At 41.9% G+C, this 23,034-nt stretch overlaps 1 protein-coding gene and 1 long non-coding RNA gene across 5 annotated transcripts in view; one reads left to right on the top strand and one right to left on the bottom strand.

The window, feature by feature from the left end:
- Positions 1–23,034, bottom strand: part of gpc5c (glypican 5c) — a 99,621-nt gene that overhangs the window by 29,702 nt on the left and 46,885 nt on the right. For 3 of the 4 annotated variants that reach the window (XM_086043823.1, XM_086043822.1, XM_086043825.1), the window contains 2 exons: positions 22,174–22,230; positions 20,604–20,726 (listed from right to left, as the gene is read on the bottom strand). In XM_086043823.1, the coding sequence (XP_085899949.1) occupies positions 20,604–20,726; positions 22,174–22,230 (180 nt within the window). The remainder of the gene's footprint in view (positions 1–20,603; positions 20,727–22,173; positions 22,231–23,034) is intronic. The other variant, XM_086043824.1, reaches the window with a different exon arrangement.
- On the top strand, positions 6,068–8,329 carry LOC147141254 (uncharacterized). Its single transcript, XR_015088467.1, has 3 exons — positions 6,068–6,212; positions 6,638–6,689; positions 6,779–8,329. It is a non-coding gene; the product is annotated as an uncharacterized LOC147141254 (long non-coding RNA).

Raw genomic sequence — 23,034 nt, 5'->3', positions numbered from 1 at the left:
AGCAATCATAAAAGTGCTGAACTTGAGAATCGCTGGCATGTGATCTAAGCAATGTCTTGATAAGGTCTGCGCTCTTTCGTCTTTGCTGAACAAGCGCTTCGAAGGGAGCCTATAAAAAATGCAAAAAAAAAAAAAAGGCCCAACCCTTTTCCGCTTTATTGTATTTCTCCTCACGCCTTCTATCACCAATTTCAATTGTGTCTTTTTGCAAAATGGATCCACTCAAGCCACTCAGTTGGCTTTGACGACAACAGTGGTCAACAGCACCCAACCTTTAATTCATCAATATTACAAAATATATTACTGTATTATATATTACTATTATTATTAGTAGTAGTAGTAGTAGGAAAACCTGGTGTGTTTGAGAGAAAACAAGAGCAGTTTGGGAATCAGCGCAAAAAATGAATCAGGAAAAGTTTACTTGCATAGTGCGATGTGGTACTGACTTTTGTAATTGTGGGTCAATGCCCTGTGGCATTACAGGAAAAATGCTATGTACTTAGCATTTAGCCTACATTTTATCAATACGTTCGAACGACATAGCCCAGTCAGAAATGTTTACACCACATTGGCAGTTCAAAGCTTGCGTAGAAATAAAACTCTTGGGATCGGGAAAGGATTAATATGGGCAATTATAACATTTTGGGGGCGTCTCAATTACTTTGATTTTTTTCATTATTCATGGCAGAGTTCGGTCTCTATGCCCTTCAAATAGAGGACGATTATTGTAGTTATCATTTTTTTTGTGATTGTTTTATGGCCTAGAATTGTTGATCATACTTGATAATTAATTAATTGTGATTTTACAACAGCTTTAGCATAGGTTAGCCACAATTTACTGAGAGAGCAAGGAACATTTGTCCTGTATTGAAAAGCATTTTCAGTAAGAATAAAGACATTTCAGGGAAAAAAAATGCTGCCATATTCTGTAATCGAATTTAACTGTCGCCCTTTGAATCGTAATCCAAACGCGAGGTGTCGCAATATCACCAAGCCTAGTTTGGACTTCCGCTCCGTTTGTCAAAAATGAATGCGAGAATCAAACCGCTCCCGCGGCAGCGGTTTAAAAGTGTTGTTAATGAGCATGTTTTTGTGGACGTGTCCGGGTCCCGAAGCGGCTCGGGATAACAATTGCTGGAGCAAAAATGAGCTCATCAAATGGGATGCTAATGAAAGGGATGTGTTCGGTGTGAGTTAGGCATGGAATTAGCCGTCCTACTTTTCATTTCAGACCATGTTCAGTATTACATAGGGGACATGACAAGGCATACAAAGGGACATGCCGAAGCTGAATGCCGTAGGGACGGACAATTAATGCTGCAAGGGGCTTCTTGCCGATGTTCTTGCAGCGGCATTAATGCAACGTTTGGGAACAGTTTAGAACTGGAGTACTACAATGAAGAATAAAGCAAATTGAAGCATGAGAATGATAAATGAGCAATGTTTCTTATCTTGGGGTTTCACATTTTTTAATCCAACAAACATTAAGTGTACTAACGCTCAGAACAGCGACTCGTGGCTTTCTTTCTTCCTTTCTTTCATAGATGGAACCGGGGTTTGATGCGTCTCTGGAGAGCAGTTACAACCCTTGATACTGGTCTTTTGTCTTCATCTACAGTCACACAGACACTCAAACGAGCAAAGAACAAGGACTGTTTTTTTTTTTTTTTTTTTTTTTTTTTATCCAGTTAGTTATGAATGCAAATAGAATCTATACAGGCCTGCCAATTTTATTTTGGGTGAAATAATAATTTCAGTGCGACTTTTCAACATTGTCAGCATCTGTTTGTCCACTCACACAGTGAAGTGAAGTGAAGTAAACAAAAAAATTCTGTACGATAATAGGTTCTACGCACCCTCACGAGTCCAAACATGGTAATCTGATTAATGTTGCATTTCTGGAATGTGAATTGAGCAGATAATCCACCAACCATTCATCTCACAGGGCTGCCATTTTGTCTTGTATCATCGACTGAAAATGACATCACACTGCCTAAGGGCTCAGCTTGCGAACGTCACATGACCAAATCAAGAAAACGGGTGAACAAAATACACAAATTAATCATTGTGGAGATATAGCATTAAACCGTTTTTTGGTGCCATCATTCAAGTGGTTATCCGGCATAATTGCGAGTGTTACATTAATGGGCAAAAAGCATGTTAGCTCAAGAGCTAACCACAAGCACCTCTCGTCTCAAATATAAGGGCATAAAAAAGTCGCTAGATTACGACATATTCATTTTTGTGAGGTTGTTTTATCTTTTGTGTGTCTAATTTAGAAGACATTTTCATTTTACAGGGAGTACTTTTTCCATCTCTGTTTTTCATATAACACAACACTGCATTTCTGATGACAATTATTCCGGCCGATCGTATATAAGCTTCCACTGGAGCTGAATAACTTGAACCTTGGACATGACCCACTCCAAGGTGAATACCCATCTGACGCACTTTTGGCAATGGCTTAGCGCTACCTCCTCTTGTCTTCCCCCGCCCGGACACCCCCACCGCCCGCTTTAGTTTGACCTCGGCACTGAACCGTCGAAACCCACCCGAGGCAATTCAACATTCCCGTCGATATGCGGCGAACAAAACAACGCGGCGTGAAAATGGGCAATTTTCGACAATGAGTAAACATGTGAAGGGAGAGGTAAAGAAGTGGAAGCGCAGCAAAGACAGAGGTCTCCAGTGGCCTTAGATGAACTGCGTTCAATGCCTTCAATCCTGACTGACCATTGAGCATGCCCGTAAGGCTTTACAAACAAACACCATTCGCAAGGGATTTAATCATAAACAATGCCGTCTGTATTTGTTGTGGTCTTTATATAATGTCTTCTTATTATTGACATCGACCTTAGCACTGTATTGTGTTACAGTTACATTCTATTATCACTTTGACAAACAAGCTCAAGTTGAAAACGGCAGAGATGATTTCTTACCTAATTAGCCTCAGTGCATGCATAATGGCTTTCTCTGTTCGTTTGAAAGCATTCTGTGTAAGGGTGACTAATGGCCAAAGTGAACTGCATCCAAGACAAATACTTATTAGAGTGTGAATGTTCAAATCATAGAGGCCTTGATGAATGTCATGGCTCACTTATCACAGGCTGAGGGGGCTAATCATACACGGCATGAGTGTTATATTTCACAAAGGCGTTGCTCTTAGCCACAAGACGCGGGGGATTATTACTATAATGGTTATTAGCAATTGGCACGTTATAAAACACGCACCTTTGCGAAAGAAGTTATGTTAGTCTGCGATGAGTAATTCCATTGAACTATTATTTCACACTTCATATACATTTAGTGGAATGTATGGTTCATTTGTGTCAACCCAAACATTTTTTTTTTTTCATGAATATGTTCTATATGCAGGCCCAATTATTGAAACAAGGCATTCTGATTAATATTGCGTTTGTGGAATATGAGTTAAGCAGCAAAATCCACCCGTTTTTAGCCATCTCAGGGGGCGGCCATTTTGTCACTTCTGTCGACTGAAAATGACATCACAGTTGCTCAGGGTTCAGGTAACGACCAATCACGGCTCAGCTTTAGAAAACAGGTGGGCTGTGATTGGTTGTTACCTGAGCAAAAATAAACGTTTGGGTTGACTTCCCCTTATATACATAAATACATAACTATGATTGTTTGTTTAACAACGAATGAATACTGTGTACACAGCTGTACTTTTTGAAAATGACTCGGATGATACAGACACACCAGGAAGTTAATAAGTCTTAATTTCAACGGCGTGAGTGTGTGCTGTGTTGTTTTTATTCCCATTATTTCCTTTTTGCTATCAGGAAGACCTGCTGGAAGGATAGAGGGAAAAAAAAATGCTTGTTTATTTTAATCAATACAACATATGCCGACTCGCCCCCCTGCTGTGGACTATGGTAAACGTTCAAGGTTATTTACAGATAAGTGAAGTGGTTGTGACATGCGAAAAATGGAATCCCAAATGTTATGCCCAAACTGTATTTTACAGGCTTGTACCATAGCATCAGACGGAATCCCATAAATAAAGTGAAATGCACTAGTACAGCACAATCCTGGGCAGAGGAGCAACAATTGCGGTCTGGATAGCTTCACAATCGGCTATTGGCAAAGAACAGATAAATAAACAATTGGATTCACAATGCTGCATGCATAATACTGAGAGTGCTTCATCAGTAAAAAAAACAAAAAACAAAAAAAAACAGCACTGCGCTTAATCACGCTTCAGCATGTTTGCCTGTGTCATCACTTCACATTGAATTGAAAGTGAAAAAAAAAATGTAGGAAAGTGAAACTCAAGATGTTGAAACTTAAACATACTTTAAATATAACATCACTGTCACAAAAAATATGGTTGTCAAGGGACAATCTGAAGAAGGAACATACAATAGTCTTTTTTTTTTTCATTTAATTATCCCATTTTTAATGCACTTTTATTCTGTGCCAAAAGTTGTTTCTATGTCAAAACATCATTTTCTATAATGACCACTTTTATTTTCACTCCCATAATATAGCAGCATTCTCGCTCCACACCCATGCATATACACGAGTATTCACAAATCCTTTGTGGGTGATTTGTACCAACTTTAGGCTAGCACAAACGAACATACAATAAAACTATAAAAGGGGCAAAATGTGATTACCTTCATACAGTTCATCATCCACATTTGATAACCAATTGTCCCTTGCCAAAAGCAGTTATACAGCATTACGTGAAATCGGCCTTGACATAGTCTAGATAGTATGGAAGAATGAGCGAGACGGTACCATTTACTGTATATTTACGGGGAGGGATGTTGACATTGACTGCAAACAACAACAAGAGAAAACTGGTTCCTCGATCCACATTTGTATTACGGTGTGCGTCAAAATGTAATTCATGTAATCCTGCAAGCTAATGAACTAATCAGGGTGAAAATCACGCATTACTTTTGTGCTAGCTTAACTCAATGACGTCTTTCCAAAGAGGTGCTAGAACCAAATACTGTAAAATCCTGTGAATAACATGCACCTGTGTATAATACACACCCCCAAAAAATCATCCTTAAAAAAAGCATTTTTCTTCCTCTGTACTTGTGGATAATACGGCCCCCGGGATTTGCTGGCAAGCCTTTATTATCAGAGTGAATAATTTGAATGAATAAAGACTCAAAACATACCAAGAGAGTGTAAATGCATTTAAAATCCAGGTTAGGCCTTTCAATGTATTTTTTTAAATCATGTTTTCAGAAATCTGCACGGTCTTTTAGTAATTCTTTTTTTATGTTGCAGATAAAAAAATAAAAAGAGAAAGAATGAGTGTTAGTCGCAGGATTTTACAGTTACAGCATAGGGCATGAAGTCATGAGTGAGCAAAGGTTGAGGGCAAGTTGAGTTGTTTGGGGCCAGCTAACTTTTCACGAGCGGTGCTTGGACAGTGACTTTGAAATATTCGAAACGGGAAGGTTTTGTTCTGTTCCGAAAGGCCAGAGTTTTCTCACACTGCTGACATCTTCGGAGCCTTTCTGTAAGCTACCACTCAACATGTGAACTATCAATTGTTCTGAAGCCCCCTTTGCAAACACTGAATCAGCATGATTTGTCTGTGTGTGCACTGTGTCCCTAGTACTGTAAACAGGAGCATGCAAACACACTCAAATGTTACACAACTCAACACTCGGTATTGGTATTTTGACACTATTTAATATGCACGGAACACTAAGACCCTCCAACCATAGAAGCAGTGTTACCTGACTTATGATAAACAAGTCACAATAAAGCAGTGGTAAAATATGTTGTTGTTTCAAAAACTGCTAGCTCCATGCGCTATCTTGCGCCTTAAGCCAATTTCATTAGCATGGAAATACAAAGTGAAAACAGAAGCAGCCAGAACGTTGCAAGAGGTCATTTGCAGGGCAGGCATCCTAGAATTTTGTACTTTTGTGCCTGTGCCGTGCTTCTCTCTCACCCCCCGCACTCACACCTGTTATTCAGTGCACAGGTGTCCAAATCGGATCCTTTCGAGCCACTATCAGGATCTTTATCAGACCCCTGCAGAGATTGCTGATCAGCTGATCATTCGAATCAAAACATGCAGGATAGGGGGCCTTGAGGACCGGAGTTTGACGCGTGATTTAGTGTAGTTAGGGTCTCTACACGACGCCCCTGGGTGCCGTCTTTTTGTGTGCCAGCCGGTCTCCGTGTAAACACCGCGTGTTCTTGCCTCTACAGTCAGTGTGAGTGAGGCCGCAACAGTAGCTGCCGGCCGATCTGAAGCTACATTGATTTCGATTCAGACGAGGCTATTTTGTGATTTGATTTCAATTACTGCAGCCTTTCAATCTTTTGGAATTGTACTTGGCGTTATTTACATTTATAATTTGAGCTACGTTGCATTTTTATGTATGAAAAGTGCTATATAAATAAATAAATAAATACATAAAATTATTTACTGTATGCTCGTTCACAGATCTTTTTAACAATAATTGAATTGAATAAGAAAAAAACAACACTACAAAAACTGTAGTTTTTTTTTCTTAACTGGAAATGGTGAAAATGGCAAAGTTTCTGAGAAGTGCGCAAACATTAGTGACAAAACGTATTTTAATGATGAATAATGATGTTTTCGTGTCAATTTGTCTTCCTCGGAGGGATCTTTTAGCTGTTGCTGAAGGAATCTGGAAATGCCCATATATGTCCAGTCGCACACCCAAGTGAGTCACTGACCTAATGGATACTTGGAAACACCACGTAGACTCAGTTGGAATGAGTCTTCAAATATTCTCTCTGTTCTTCACTTTAGGAGCCGAGTCGAGGGAGCCGTGTGATTTTTGTGGAGCTGGCTGGCAGCCTGGCGGCGGCCCCTCTGTCACGGCCCTCTGCAGCCCTGGCAGAGCTGTTATATTGAGTGATGAGTCAGAGAGGAAGGCAGAGTTGAGCAGGGTCAGAATCATAGAGCAGCAAATGCACAGAGGTTCTGTTGGCAACTGCAAACACGATCAACAACTCTGTCAGCCGCTGAAGCTCACGTTCTCAAAGATCCTGTTTTTCAAGTCAGCTGGAAATTGTTTTGATGATCTCGCACTGACGGCCGCCGCTCTTTTTTTGGTGAGGGGGGGGCGAATGGAGGCAACTTCGTGACTAATCGTCGTCTGATGTGGAACCATTTAAACTCATTTGTGCCTTGATGATTATTTATCTTCGGGTTCATCAATGGTTAATGTCAAACATTTCCAGTGCGTATTAGTTTGTGGCTTGAACTGAGCTTGTGCAGATTTCCCGGCGCCCTTGATGACCTCTCCAGAGGAGAACTTGCATGCATACATGCGCAAACTATTTTTGATAGTATATCTCAGTTGGGAAAAAATGCATTGCAGTTTGGGCATTTTGGCTTTGCTACCAAGTAACCACCTGCCACTGACATTGAGTCCGGGCCTTCCAGTGATCAGAAACCATTAAAGAAGCCGACCAGAGGTTATTTTTGGCTCCAGTTACACTCACTGAAAGATGATGTCATTTTCCCAAGATCAGACATTTGTGTCCAGGACCTTAACATCAATGAAGCTTTTTGTTTTTTTTTTCTCCTCGACATCACCTGAGGGAAGACACCTGCGCCGAGCGGCTTGAATCCGACCAAAGATTTATGACTGGTTCTGGACGTGTGGATGGGATGAAATTACACACGGCCAAGTTGATCTCTGCGGTGCTTTGCCAGTTTTAAAGAGGCCATTTTACCAAAGAGCCAATGTGCGGTTACAGCAACAGTGCAGTACGGTTGAAGGTGTTATTGATTTAATGAGTCTCAATTCATCTATCATCGGAGCGTCCTCGACAAGTTTGTTAATGTGATCCAATGGATGTTCACGTTATTCAAATGAATTGGACCAAGTCTCCGATCATACCTTTCAAACAGGTAAATCGCCGTTAATCCTGCTGGGCAGACTCATAAAGCTCCGGCTTTTCTCCTTAAGCAAAGCAAATCAGCCTGACTGTCTTTTTTCCCCACTTTTAACACATTTAATACATTGATCAGTAAACACTTCATACAAAATCTAATAAAATGTGATATAATAATATACAAGTGTGTGTATGCATTAGCATAAACAATTAAGAGGCACATTATGATATATTACTTTGCTGCTGAACTTTTTGTGTTAGCTTTGTTTGCTCTAAGCCCCGCTCTCCTCCACTGCCGTGTGGTGTTCCACAGGGTTCAATTTTGGGGCCCCTGCTGTTTTCATTGTATTTGCTGTCCCTGGCATCCATCTTGATAAAACATGGGTATTCCCTTACACTGCTCTGCGGATGACTATCAGATCCATTCGGTATTGTTTTAGTACTTTTTGTTGGGGGCGTGGGGTGTTTTCTGTTTTTTGTTGTTTTTTTTAATATATTTTTGTTTTAACTGTTTTTGTTATTGTATGACTAATTCTTACTCCACGTGCAGCACTTTGTATGCAGCAACGGTTGTTTTAAAGTGCACCATAAATAAAGTTGAGTTGAGATGAGGGAGAGACAATTTTGGTTATTTCATTGTTTGATTCTATTTTGATTCTATTTACGTATTTGTTGTTTGAACTGTGAAGGCAACGCAGACGTTTGATTACACCTTCAGCGATGATCAATTTGAGTTTGTATGTAATTATACAGTAACTTGTGCAGCGCAAAATGTTTGGCCTGAACATCGACAAGTTCATGTTTGTGGAGTAAAAACAAACATTTTTAGGCCACCTTAACAAGTAAGTTGTCTGCAGGTGAGCCCAAGTCCCATCCTGTCTTGGTATGCTCACTAAGCAAACCGAACCAACCCTGGGGAGCAAAAGGGAGCGCCGTGAGGTGAGTGAGATCGATGACTAATAATGATTCACTTATCATGGCGACAAAGTACACTTAGTGGTAATCACACACCGAGATACCATGTACCCGAGAGGTGTTTGATGTTAGGACTATTCCATCCATCCATCTGAAATGATCCCATAGGCCGAGCCGTGTCTCCAATATCGAGTGCGGCTCATCAGTAGGCCATTACTTGCCATCGCGACCAGTCAGCCGTGTGCGAATTCCTTGCTCCTCCAGACTAATGAACACAGATCGATTTATCAAACAATTACTGCGGCCGCTGAGAGCTGCATTCATTTGGTTTAAGTGACTCGCACTTGGCGACAAAATGATCTCGCCCACGTCGTCTGAATCACAGACTCAGTCAAACACCCTCTGCTTGTTTCATCCTTGTAACAGATACTGCCATTAAAAGGCTCTGTGACGCTATACACAGTGCAGTGTCTGCTCTGCAGCCTTTAATGGAAGGGCATCAGCTCTTTAATGCATTTATTTAGCTTCACAGTACTATAGATGACGTTGAAAGTCAGGTTTAGACTATTGGTAGAAATTCCTATACTGCGCCCTTGTGGCCAATATGATGCACTGACAGCATGCCTTTCATTCAAGTGTCCATTTTTAATTTTAAGACCTCCTGAGATTCTCTAGTGACTAGTTCACTGGGATTACAGTTCTGAGGTTCACAACCCCAATGAGGACAAGCGCTATAGGAAATGGATGGATAAGGCACTGACTCGGTCCTGTCAAAATCTTGTATTATATACTTTATTGTTACACCTGAACTTTGCAAAGTTACAAAGTTTGCACTCGTCTGGAAAGAATTTCTTCCAAAAATTTTGTCGGTGTGATTTTTTTTTTTTTTTTGTCCAAACGTAAAGAAAAGTATGAGCTGATTGTGCATAATTTCAGTTCTAGTTCATCCCAAAGTGTTTAATAGGCTTAAGGTGTGAGCTCTCAACTTCTCCCAAACAAACAAACAAACAAACAAAAATTATAATTAAAAAACAGTACTTAAGGATATCATACTTTATAAACACATACAGTAATGTTACTGTATGATTAAACAGAATGTAAAGAATAAACCTGTTTTTGCCACATTTTTTGGGGCGTGTGCACCATGGCCACCTGGGGGCAGTATTATACAGATATACACATATAGAGCAAGTTCATGGAGAAGTAATCACTAAACTCAGTAAGCCACAAGAATATGAGTAGTTCTTCGATTAATATAAAATATATCAGCCTGTGAGTGTTGTTATATTATCTTTCTACAAGTCTTGCACCACCGGTTTGTGAGCAAATATGGGTCGTTTTAAAGGGTTATGACAATGAGACTCCCTTGTTATTCGTTAGCCCGTCGACACTTACCAATAATATTTGTTACCATTTTACTTTAGCATTATGTGTCATTGTAGCTCTTGTACATTTGCACAATTCTGCTGTTGACTAGTGTTACCGCACTGTTGCACACCTTACATTCCTTCAAGACAACTCCACAATCCACTACGCAATATTCAATGAGGGACATTAGCCACTTGGGGGTAGCATTACTCGCCACATAGAAACACTAGGGGATCTATTGCTGAATATACACCTGCAGTCATACTAGCAGCCCCAACATTATTACAACTTGCACAATCAAATGATATCCAATTAAAGCACTGTATCTGCCTTTACCGAAATAATAATGTTCCGTCCTGTTTGACACTGTCCGAGAGGTATTCATTTAAGATGTGAATTATTTTGCAGCAGACTGAACTGCACCATACAATATTACCACTGGTCTGTGTCCAATGTAGAAGACAGCTAAACAGAATATTAGAGTCCCATCGTGTTTACTGGCATTTGTTGTTCTGTTTCTATTTTCTTTCCTTAACTGATGTATTGAACGCATGATTGAGTTTTGTTTTTTTTCTTGTCCTCTGTTGACATGCAGACAAGGGCGTGTACAGCTTAGGTTTTGGGTGTGGGCGTGGACGTGGCAGGGCAGTTGGTGCAGACAAGGACAGGCAGGGGCAGAGCCAGGACAGTAAACTATGCCCTGTAGTATAGACAGGTGGGCGAGAGGGGGGGATACCATGATCCTCTGGTGTGCTCCCGCCACCTGTTTGTCTATCTGTCTGTCTGTCTGTCTGTCTGTCTGTCTGATTCAAACCATGGTGTGATCTACGGCTCAGAGTTCACATGCAGTCAACATTGGAGGATTGCATTTTACGGCACAATCTGTATGCGGCGTTTCGACACAAAATTTGGTTTTGGATTCATTCACATAACAGCCGCGTGTACGCTCTACAGCCACTTTATTAGGTACACCTGCGAATTGCAATGTGATCCAATACGGGTGCTGCATGGGGGGGGGGGGCGGGGGGGACTAAACTGACCTTACAACAGTAATAGTCGTCAGTTTGATTCGTATTTTAGACTCATTCCAAGAGAACTGGACTGCGTGATACTACAAGCTTAATATTACAGTGTTGCCTTGAGATAAGTGTATAGTTTGTTCCGTGGTCACGCTTGCAACTCAAAACACCCTATTCTCAAATCGTCTTTCCTCATTGGAAATAATACAAATGCCATTAACATGTACCAGCCTCATAAAAACAAAAACAAAACAAAAAACGTTTTTTTAAATGACATAATTTAATCGAATGTAAAGCAATTAAACATTTTTTGCCACATATTTTTAATTCAATTTACATTGTGGTTTTCCTTCTAATGTGTGTGTCTTTGCCTGAGGGTAGTAAAACACTAACATACCGTTATACAGTGGAAGGTGCCAGTCAAAAATCTTCAGTAAGACACAATAATATTAGTCAGAATATATGCCTGTGAATATCATTATTTTATTTGTCTACATGTGTCGCGCCACCGTTTGTGCTCAAATAACCGCTGCTGAAAGGATTTTAAAGGCACAACACAGATGCTATTCGTTAGCTTGTATCAGGCGTTTTAGATTATGTCTTAGCATTAAGATAGCGGTGTTTGAAGCAAAATGTTGTGGTTTTGAATACATATCATGTAAGTCTCTTTATTTTGTGTTTACTTTTACACTAAACTTCAATTGTGAGTAGCAATAAACAGCTTGAAGCCTGTTTTTCGAATAGCTGTTTCCTACCTGCTAAATGCTTGTATTTGAAGTTTTTCCTCTGAAGTCAAAGCATAGAAATGGTCAAAAATCTACTCGTATCTCAAAAACCTCATGATTTGGGTCATTCGTCGTTCAAGGCACCCACTGTAGTTAATAAACGCAACCACCTTCGACCTTCCGTGTTGACATATTAACGCTTTTCCACCACACTACAGTTGGGGTAAAAAAGAAAATCAGATTAACTGTGTCATGTGAAGTGCAATGCAAATCAACCAACAACAAACAATTTGAGAGAATTCAGCAAAGATAAACATGTATGTTTTATGACGATGAATGTAAAGACAAATGAGAAATGGCGTTTACTTCTACATTACCCAATCCTACAACCACATCAAACTCGATAAATGAATACCACTTTAAATAATTTGTAAATATCCGATTTTGAATTCGATTCTTGCATTTGACATTGTTGGGTTGCCCATGCGTAGCTAACAAAGTGTTTAATGAGTGTACATGTAAGTACACATCTACGGTAAACACAGAGCAAACGGGCATTTACTGTAAATGCATAGCGACAGATGGTGAGGCTGTTGAGTGAAAGGGTCAAGGGTCGGTCTCTGTTGGCTGTATAAAGAGCACGACCCAGACATACACGGAACATACAAACATAGACCACCAAGTCAACTGCATTTAGTGGGTTTCATAGTGAACCAGAAGCTTGGCATCCCCCCTACACATACACACAATAACAGTCCACATTTTATCCCGCAGACCTGTGCAAACTGCAGCGCCAGGCGTGAGGCAGAGTAATAATATGGCCAAAGGTTAGTTATTCAAAGCGAGTCAGGCAGCTGGTAGCGTTGACATTTCTGGGCCGGAATCCCAGCCGCAGAACTTAAATATGTCATGATGAGGCCTATCTGTCAGTCAGCAACCGATTGGAAATTGGACTCGTCATCAACAAATTGCAAGTCGGTCAGTGAGGTTGAACCTCCCTCACCCCGATGCTGATGATTTGACTTTCCTCAAGTGTATCTTGACTCTTACCATGTGAATGTTTGATTTCAAGTGACTTCTTACCGACCGACTGACGCTTACGATTCGGTTCGTCGCGAAAAAATGACGGACTGACGAATGACGCACGGGTACCCAGGCCGCTTACGGACTGACGAATGACGGACCAGCAAAATGGGAGTAAAATGCCTGCCTCTGAAAAAGTCAGTCAGTCAGAGACAGAAGTCATGACGGTCAATCACTTGTCACAAACTCGCAGGCATCACTGGCATATCCCTGTGGCATTACCAAAATTTCAAAAATCTCATTTCAAAGCCGTCACATTTAGTCTTATACTAATGAATACGGTTTTGGGGGTTATAAGGTAACAGGTGAGCGTGAGGTGGCTGAGGTGGACAAATGATTGACACCTCCTAAGTCACCCCCTTTCCGTCTCTGCTTTGCTGTTTTTTCTTGGGCACGGTGGTTTCTTGCGGCAGATTTTTTTTTTTTTTTTAACAGATTCAGTCATAATGATTGTTTTAACAAATACCAAAAGTGTTGTTTATCTTTTTTAACTGCAAACTCCCCTTCTAATATGGGCAATTCTAAAAAATTTTAGAGGCGACGTCAATGACGTTTTTTTCCCGCAATTTGCGGCAGGGCTCAGTGGCTTACTGTATTATTTGTGTCTCATTAAAAATGTCATTTCGTCCACTGTGTATCTACCGTACACGAATGCATTTGTATGTGTCCGAGGCGGGACTTTCCCTTCGCTCTGTCACCGTTCCTCACAGAGGCCGCATTCCCAGCGCCGCTCAGAAGGCTTCGGTGAGCGAGCCGTGACACCCAAACCCACCCGGAATTTTAGGAACGTTTTCCCTGTGGTTTCGGGTTACCGCGCAGACACACAGTGCGCGGATCACAGGCGCACACGCACAAACACCCTCCATAGTGCGTTACTGTACTTTTGTTGTTTGCACAGCGTGAGGTTGTGTTAGCTTTGCCCTGCTCCTTCCGTAGCTGTCAGTCAACAACCTACTTAGCCGCTAGGTCGGACTTACTCTTCAACTTGAAATTGGAATTTGGGACTCTACCCAAACACCCTGTTCATATTCTCACCCGGATGCGAAATACCACACTGCGTGTAGTCACACCAACATGCAACGTAAAAACCTTCCCTTCGATGCAGCCGTGAGCCGCGGAATCAAACATCAGACAAAGGTCAACACCCCCGGCGTTGAGACAAAACAGCGCTTGACTCGCCGCAAAAGCAAAGCGGCTCCCCTCCAAATCACCCCAATTTCGTGATCACACCGAGTGAATGTGTGTAAGTGTTGGCGCAGAACGTAAGCTTCGGCACACAGGGATAGTGTGACGGATGGAAGTCCGTAATCCCGTGTCCACGCACTTGCGAGCTGCGTCTGCGGATCAAAGTGGAGGTCTGACGGTGGATTTTCTCTGCCTTTGAACGCTGTTAAAAAGCGGAATCAACTGAGGGAGTGTGTAAGTGAACGTGGTGCATACAAGTCCTTTCTCATACCACAGGCCTCTATTTCCAGAGTGGTTTTCTTTTTTTTTTTTTTTTTGAACGACACTGAAATACAGAACCAAAGGCTTCCGTAGGCGACAAGAGCCATTACGGCAGAAATGTCTTAAATTAAAGCTAGAATCATCCACTCGGCAATACAGTAGATCTCATACACATTGGACATACAGCTTTTCCAAAGTCAAACGATGGAATTTTCAGTCTCTTCAGCAGTCTACAATTGTGGAAAATGACGATGGCATTTTAAAAGAGAAGGTGGAATGATGTATAGCAACCAGTGTTGCCACGGTTACCTTGAAAAAGTAAACTGTTATTTTAGTGATTACTTGATTTTAAAAGTAATTGAGTTGGATTACGTTTCTTTATTAGCTATTTTCAGCCCCGCTTAACATAGAAACGACAACTGGTTTTGCAAATACTTTAATGGAAGTAGCATTTTTAACAAGAATGGAGAGAAAACAGCTGGAGTGAACGAGTTAACGCGCCGCGCAGCTCAAAATAATCGATTACATTTCCCCCGATCTGACTTTAATGAAAAGGGAGGGGAAATGGCAACATATGGCCTGATTGTCGATATGTCTGCATTCCCACTCCAACATACGTTGTTCATGATGTCACATCAACTTTTATTTAAAAGCCAGAAATGGGTCGCGCATTAATTGCGTCACCGATTCTAAATAGTCCTTTTATTGAATTTCGAACAGGCACATGATTCCTGGGCAAATTGTTTCTTTAATCCCATTATAACTTTCTATTTGTTGTGCTCATCATAAGTTTATGGACAGTATGAGCAATACAAGTTTGCATACTGGGAACCAAACTATAAGCCTCCTTATAAGTTCTTCTGATGGTTTTGTCTTTTGTCCAATAGCGTGATGAGCCCGAAAGTGTGTCAAACTAAACTACCTCAACACACAGCAAGCCGTCACGAGACAATGAGCCGCGCAAACAGCGAGGCCTCTGTGGCTCGAGCTTCCTCCTACCACTGACCTACATCTCTCATTTTACTCTCTCATCCATCAATTATCTCGCCATCCTCCCTGCATCCACTGTGTCCTCAGGCACACTTCCGTTCCCCCTTCCTGTTTCTCATCATTTCCTGCGATGAGCGCCGTGTCATGCAAGGGGGCGAGTGAAGTGGTTGCCGGGCGCCCTACCTCACCCAGTGAGCCTATTGTGGTACTTTAATTAGATTACATCAAGCCATCCACAGGCTGGACACGCAGCAGAAGCCAGACGCTGTAAAACTGTGACCCTTTCATTAAAAAGTTGCAATAGAACACTGGAAAGTTGGAGGCACGCTTTAGAAACGAATAACACCTCCAAGGTCTGTCATAAATTCTCACTTCAGACCGCTGGAAACGGATAAACACTCTTCACTTAGCGAGTGCAACTGAGGAAGAAAAATGTGCAAACATATATATATTTATATATATATATACTTGTAAAGTGCCTTTTAATAACTTTACTACCGGCGCAAGGACGGCATTAAAGTTTCACAATCCAATTTCAGCAAAAATGGCACTTAGTGATGATGCGCAAGCGCACGTGACAGAAAGCAAGCGCTCAAAGGACGGGAAACGTGGAGGCAGCTATGTCGTCATGTCAAGCGGGTCATTCGCAGCAGCAAAGGGTTATGGGAAAGGAATGGGCCATCAAACTTGAATTAGGGATAAACAGTGGACAGGGATTGTTGGAGGCACAAAGGAAGGGTGAAGGAGTTTGCTGCTTGTTGTCAGATGCAAATTGAAAAAAAATGTGCTAAGGAAAGCAGAAAGGACAACAAGTTTCACATACTCCTAATTTAGATTTTTTTTTGTTTGTTTTCATGATATTTTTAATAAAATGTCGTCATAAGACATCATAACAGAAGGACACTGTGTGAAACATTACATATTGAGGCTGTTTCAAAAGACACGACACAGGTATCATTCATACAGTCTAAAAACAGTTGGGTTAAAAATAACACAATTTTGGGTCAAAAAAGGACCGATCCACTACTTGGGTCAATTTGACCCAACTTTATGGGTTGTTTTGCAGGAACCCACCGAAAAAAATGGCAGTTTTGTACAAGACAACCTCAAAATGTGGGCTGTTTTGTACAAAACAATGCAAGAAGGTGGGTCAAGTTGACCCAATTTGTGGATCGATCCAAAATTGTGTTATTTTTAACCCAACTGTTTTTAGAGTGTACACATGTAAATTGAGCATTTGACAGTATGCCTCAAGACTACCAAGGTGTGGACACCAGAAAAAAGAAGAGTGTAATTACATTTTCATTCATTTCAAATGATTTGAGGTGTATTAAGTTACAAGCATTGTCATGGAACAAATGAAACTTGGATATCAAGTTGAACACGCCATTTTCTGCTACAGAGCAAATTCATAGCAAGCCCCTTTGCTAGGAAGGCAGGTGGGACAATTAATCCACGGACTGATTGGACTGGACAAATGAGGGAAAAGTGAGCAGAGCAGAGATTCGAGTTGGGGGGGGGGGGGTTTAAGGGGGTTAGGGTTTTGCCTGGTGGAACGCTCTCCCCGCCTCTCGCCGCACAGACGGAATGAATTCCAGATGTCAAAATGATAAACAAATGGATTGTCATAAACGTATAAAAATGTAAGGCATTCGGGAGCTCTTACACCGTCTGTGGTCCATCGTCCACAATGAAGCCAAACGTTGGATTCATGCAGTATGTGAAGTATGGTGATGACTTTGCGCCGGTCATCAATCTTTTCAATAACAACGGCGCCACCCACACACATTTTTGTAACCTTGGAAATCACTTGAAATGTTTCAACCACTTGCCGTACAGTCAACCATTTTCTGATAGGCTCTATATTTTGGGGAATCTGTGCTTTACTATTTGATGAAATGCACCCCTATTTAATGTTTTGGTGCAAAATATTTCCTTTTTTTTTTTTTTTTAAACAAACCCAGAACATTCCTCGAAAAATGTTGATAAACATCCATGGAGGAGACAATCCAGGGGAAAAAAATAAACAGGAAATGTGAAAAAATACTGAAAAAAAAATCTGCAAATATGCAAGTCTGCGAATATGCATATCCGTGTCGACTGAATGTTATAGTGCTGGAATTAAATTTAATCTTGGGCCTTGTTTTCGGAAAAATAGAGAGAAAACAAAAAAGACCTGCCCAATAAGTAAAGAAGCATCTGAGCTATTAGGTAAATGAACTCAATCCGATTGAATCCTGCAGGGGTTTCTTGGTCCCCGCAATCCAAAATCATTCCCGGGGGAATTTCGCCAGTTTCAAAGAACAATATTTTGTTCCATCTCTCCGAATTTTCCAACTTTTCTGTCTCGCCACTTGCATCAAGTCTGAGTGTGGACTCCTTCCTGGTTCACAATCATTTAGTTAAGTCGTTTCAAGGCAGCAGCTCGGCGGAGTGTGGTGAGGCCGCCCGGCGCCAGAAAGCGGGGCCTTGTGGTCCATTTTGATTTTTACTGTTTGTTGCCATGGTTGTAGTTTCGATTTAGGAGCATGAATCCCAGACCCCAGAATAAACGACATAGAACAAGAGAAAGCCAATGACAGCAATACACAGAATGAATTTGTTTTGAGAATCCTTTGCAGAAGGCAGAATCTTTCCGAAACCGCAATTCCATTCACACACAAAATGAATCAAAATATTTCTAATTTACTGTACTGTGTTTCATAATTCCTGTAGTTTACAGCTCACATCCTGGGAGAAGTCACTTTATTTCGTCTTGCAACAACAGGGGGAAGTGGGAGGAATTACAGTATTGATTTAATGTTTTTATTTGGGCAGTCAAAGTTAAAGCATTAACTAGGGAGATTACATTTTAGAACGCACACAAAAAAAAAACCTATTAACTCCGTTTTATTTACTTCCTGAGGCAGCTAACCTCTGCTCACTGTACAGCCAAACTTAGAGAGTCACTGTCGCAAAGACGGACTTTCACGTAGTTTTACTTTGAAACGTTGCTCGACGGCTCATTGGACAAACCCAAAATAATTTGCACGATTTGAAAAGTCAAATTCAAATACCATATTAGCTGTACGTATTCGGTGTATTGTTCAACTCTTGTGTTTTAAACAATACAATGCAATATAATACAATTTAATTATACAATAGACAACCGGAACACAGCAGAAAACCTTCAGTCTCACGTCGGATCAAAAGCTGGAAAAGAATCGCGTTCAAGGATCAAAGAAAGCCATTTGAACAGTCTTTGAATCAAAATATACTTTACATTTTTTTCCATATCAATTCCAAGATTTTACTGTAAGTAAATATCGGTTCCAAGCTTTGTAAAAAACTGTAGTTGAAAAATACGATTAATTAATCATGGAAAAATTTACGATGAATTAGTTAAAAAATTGTAATCGTTTGACATTTTTATTGTCATCATTACGGTTACGTTACCATCGTTATTGACCCTGTGTAATATTATTGTCGTGTTGTCACAGTCGTCCTTGCTGATTTTTCCATGACTGTCGATGTAACCACGGTGGTTGTTATTATATGGTTCTAACTAACTAGTACATTATTCCTATTCCTACCTAAACAAGTGTGGTTATTTTGGTTGATCTCATCTTTCCGGACAGACGGCGCAAACCGCTCACACGTGTCGTTCAGACATCTTTGAAAGCATGCCAGCACGCACTTTGGACGTTTACATCTGCTCGCCGCCCCTCCCCCTTTCTGTCATCCGATGCTGAATAAAGAGGAAGAGACAGCCAATCCCTGTTGCCATTAATGTGCTTTGAGGTCTTACGGCGTGCCGGCGCGCGCATTTGTGTCCCTCGCACGAGCGCAGGGCAATTGCGTGAAACACACCTCCGGCTATTTGAACACGAACCCAGCATTGATGGATGTGCAACTGTGTGTGTTTATTGTATTTGTGGGGGAAAATCCAACATGTCCTTAGGGGACTAAAAAAGTCCATTTGAAGCATACATATATGATAAATTTCATCAAATCTTCTCTCCAAGCCTCTCGCCTCACTTTCCCAAGCATGGTGTGGACAGTCCGCAGTAGCGGTAGCAAAGTCTTTCCCATGCAGCCTCATAGGAGGGTCTTTGTTCGCCCTAAAGGCTTTGAGGGTCCCCATGGCAGGGCTGTGGCCCACTCTAGCGGCTCCACAATGGGTCTTTATGCTGCCAAGTCTCCCTCCCCCGTCGCTGTACCATGCCGCCCTCATCAGGGGCACAGCAGGGCACAGGGGGCATCAAAACGCCAACGCTTTTAATGCCCAGATCTTCTTCTTCTCTCATTTCGTCTTTCTCTCTGTGACTCACACCACAAAGCCAGTCTGGAGGGGTTTATGAGTGGTGCCAAATGTCTCAGTAGGGTTCTGTTTTCTTATTCGCCCTAAGACCACTTGACACCACAAGAAAAGATCTGGCTCTAACCCGGGGGAGTGCGTGATAGCACACCATTAAAGCTATTAGCGCCGTCGTTGAAAGTCGGCGTCTTGGCACTATAGTGAGTGATCTCATGTGCGCTGACAAAAAAAAAAAAAAATGGAAGCTTGTGGCGGGGGGGGGGGGGGCCTCAGGTGCAAAATGGACATTCGGCCTGCTGTTTGCACAATCATATGTTACTGATCATGAAGCTGGCACTCGTGTACTGGCTGCCAACTGTACTTTGTGTGCTGACACACTGTCACAGGCGCTGATGAATGGGTGGTCTGCTCAATATGCGGTTGGCACACATCGTCCGCTTTGCGGAAGAGAGGAGAAGACGACTTTGACAGCCGCCCAGGCTGGCAAAAACGGCTCATATTTTCTCCAATCCAAGAATACATCACATGCAATGAGCTGCAAAATATGACTTCATCGAGTAGAATTAACAACTGAGAGATGTGACAAGTACTCGGGGGGGGGGGGGGGGGGTCATGGGTAAAAAGCACCCATGGGCTTTTTGTCTTTTTTTTGTCAAAAAGTGGCCAAAAGCTGAGGTTACCAGAGAAATGGGACTGTTGTACAAACAGTCAAAATCATTTCCACTCATTCATGTCATCAAATTATCCAGCCAGAATGTGTGCGCATTTATGGCATTGAAGCGTTTTACCGACCCGATTTTTGAATTTTTTCATGGGACTAATAAGAGATGATTTTATGACATCGGGTTCCGTGTGTTCATTCCTCGGCATCCCATTCGGTCATCTTACCTCTCCACCACCTCATCTCCACTCCAGCATGTGGCGTCATCCACCACGTTCTCCCCTTCACACAGCATCTCTGGGAGCGCTGAATAGAAGGACTTGTAGCGTTGCAGGTACATCAGGAAATCCCTGAGGGGAAGACCGACTGTGAGCTACAGCAATTGAAAGATGCAGTGTCACGTGCACGCGGGTGAATTTGGTGTCTTTAGTGAACAAAGCCATCTAAAATATGATTTTGGAAATGTAAATCAGGCAACAATTAGCCCATATCACCAAACGGCTCGCCGAAGTTTGAGTTGTTTTGTTTTAAAAATGCTTACGATGAATGCTTTGAATGACATTATAAAAACGGCTTTACTTGTCTAAGTCATGATTGTTAGATCTTGTATTTACAAGCACTGGCAAGGACCATACAAATTCCTAACGCTTCTTCAACTCATCCCAAACCAGCTAGTATTAACTTTGTTTTCTTTGGGAGAGTTGAAGTAGTCGTTGAAACCCAGTAGAATATATATTCCATAACTGATGTCTTTTGAAGACCCGTTTGTCTACAGTGACGCCATGAAATTCACAGCAATCCAAGCAAACAAAAAGGACAATGAAGATAAGTGGTAAAAGGTTCAAATTCTCCTTCAAAGGCTACTGGCAGCAATTATTTATGTGTCTCCTCCAAAGGGTCAAGGGAAAGCTGGACATTTTATGACAGTAACAAGGCCCCCGCCAGCCCAACCAACACTCCCCGTGCGAGCTGGGGCGCATTTCACAGCAACTGTCGCCGGTGAAGCCTCATTTTGCCCTCTACTGGTTGCTAAGTGACCTAACAATGGAGGTAAGATTAATGTTCCCCAGTCCACAAAGAGTTGGCCCGTTCCATTTTAACTTAAGACCCAAGAAAGGTTGAATTGAAGCCAAGTCGACTTCTTCTTGATTGTTGACATTTTGCCTTTAATCCAAATGGCTTGTTTACTTCGAAAGAAGAATTTTGATTCAGCCACTGTGAATTATTCGTAAACGAGGATCGACACGGACAACCTGTACCAAACACAGTTCCTGGATTTTGCGCTTAAAATCCCTGTAAAGTGAGTTTAAACATGGCTCCTAGATTTGACACACCACTGAAAAGTGTTTTATTAACAATCGTGCGAAATTTGAATGATTAAAAAAAAAGAAAAAAGGAAAAAATTGCATCTCCGGGGGTGGCCATTTTGTCACTTCTGTCGACTGAGAATGACATCACAGTTGCCCAGCGCTCAGGTAACGACCAATCATGGCTCAGCTACAGAAAACAGGTGAGCTTATCTGAGCCCTGAGTAGTAGTGATGTCATTTTCAGTCGACAGAAGTGACAAAATGGCCGCCCCCTGAGATGGTTAAAAACGAGTGGATTTTGCTGCTTAACTCATATTCCACAAACGCAATATTAATCAGAATGCCGTGTTTCCACCAGTGGGCCCGCATAGAACATATTCTTGAAAAACAAGACGCTTGGGTTGACTTCCCCCATTCAAAACCCCAATCCAAGCCCCAATAAAAGAAAAAAACAAAGTGTGTGACACATTTCCTGGGTGCATGCTTACCTAGAGAGTGTTCTCAGACTATGTTTATTGTTCTTGGAGGGTTTCAGTGGGGGCGAGCTGGGAGTGATGGGAGTTGGAGTCCGGGTGAAATTGATGCAAGCAAGGAGGATGCAGGGGAAGTAAAAGGTTTGGTGAGAGACAGAAAACAGAAACAACAGCACATCATGACATGACATGGCGGGGAGGAAAAGACACCCATGCGCATGCAGAAACACAATGACATCCATTGGCAATCCCTTCTCCCAAGTCTGAATTCATATTTCATCCCGCCGAAATGAAAGCGAAATGTTGCTCTACTTTTGTTTTCAGCAGTGGCGCAGTAAACGTCTGTGATGTGGTCAGCTCCCACACGTGCTCTGGTCAGGTTTGGCAGCCCGCACGGAGCTCTGGATTGTGTTGCCATGAATGATGGCGGCATTGCCAGGCTGGACCTGTCAGCTTGGCTGGCATCAGCGTAGTGATTCATGGTTTGGGACAGGGTCAGACAGGCAACGCTGCAAATGTGCGTGTCATACTTTCTCAATTGAGGCCAGCTGGTGTTACGATTCGGTGGTATGGCTGTCTGGGTAAACAGGAAATAGTTGGTTTGTTAAGATTAAGCTCACCCGCACCGGCCATAGCCCGGCAGAGCAGTGCCAGCTGCTGCGGCCATGGGAGGGCTGCCTCAAAGGCCAGGTGGAGGGCATGCACCAGTGTAACGTCGTGTCGGAGGATGAAAAAGACGGCCGTGTGTTTTCAAACATTTGTGTCTGGGGTTGATAAATTGCGTGTGACATTCCAGCAAAGACAAACAACGCTTCAATTTTTGCGGGGAGTAAATCATTTATGACGAGACTAACAGTTCTCAGTTTTAATGACGGA

The sequence above is a fragment of the Filicampus tigris genome, chromosome 10 (assembly GCF_054856515.1).
Source record: "Filicampus tigris isolate MCC_2025a chromosome 10, RoL_Ftig_1.0, whole genome shotgun sequence".
NCBI lineage: Eukaryota > Metazoa > Chordata > Actinopteri > Syngnathiformes > Syngnathidae > Filicampus > Filicampus tigris.
This window is presented reverse-complemented; position numbering and strand designations above follow the sequence as displayed.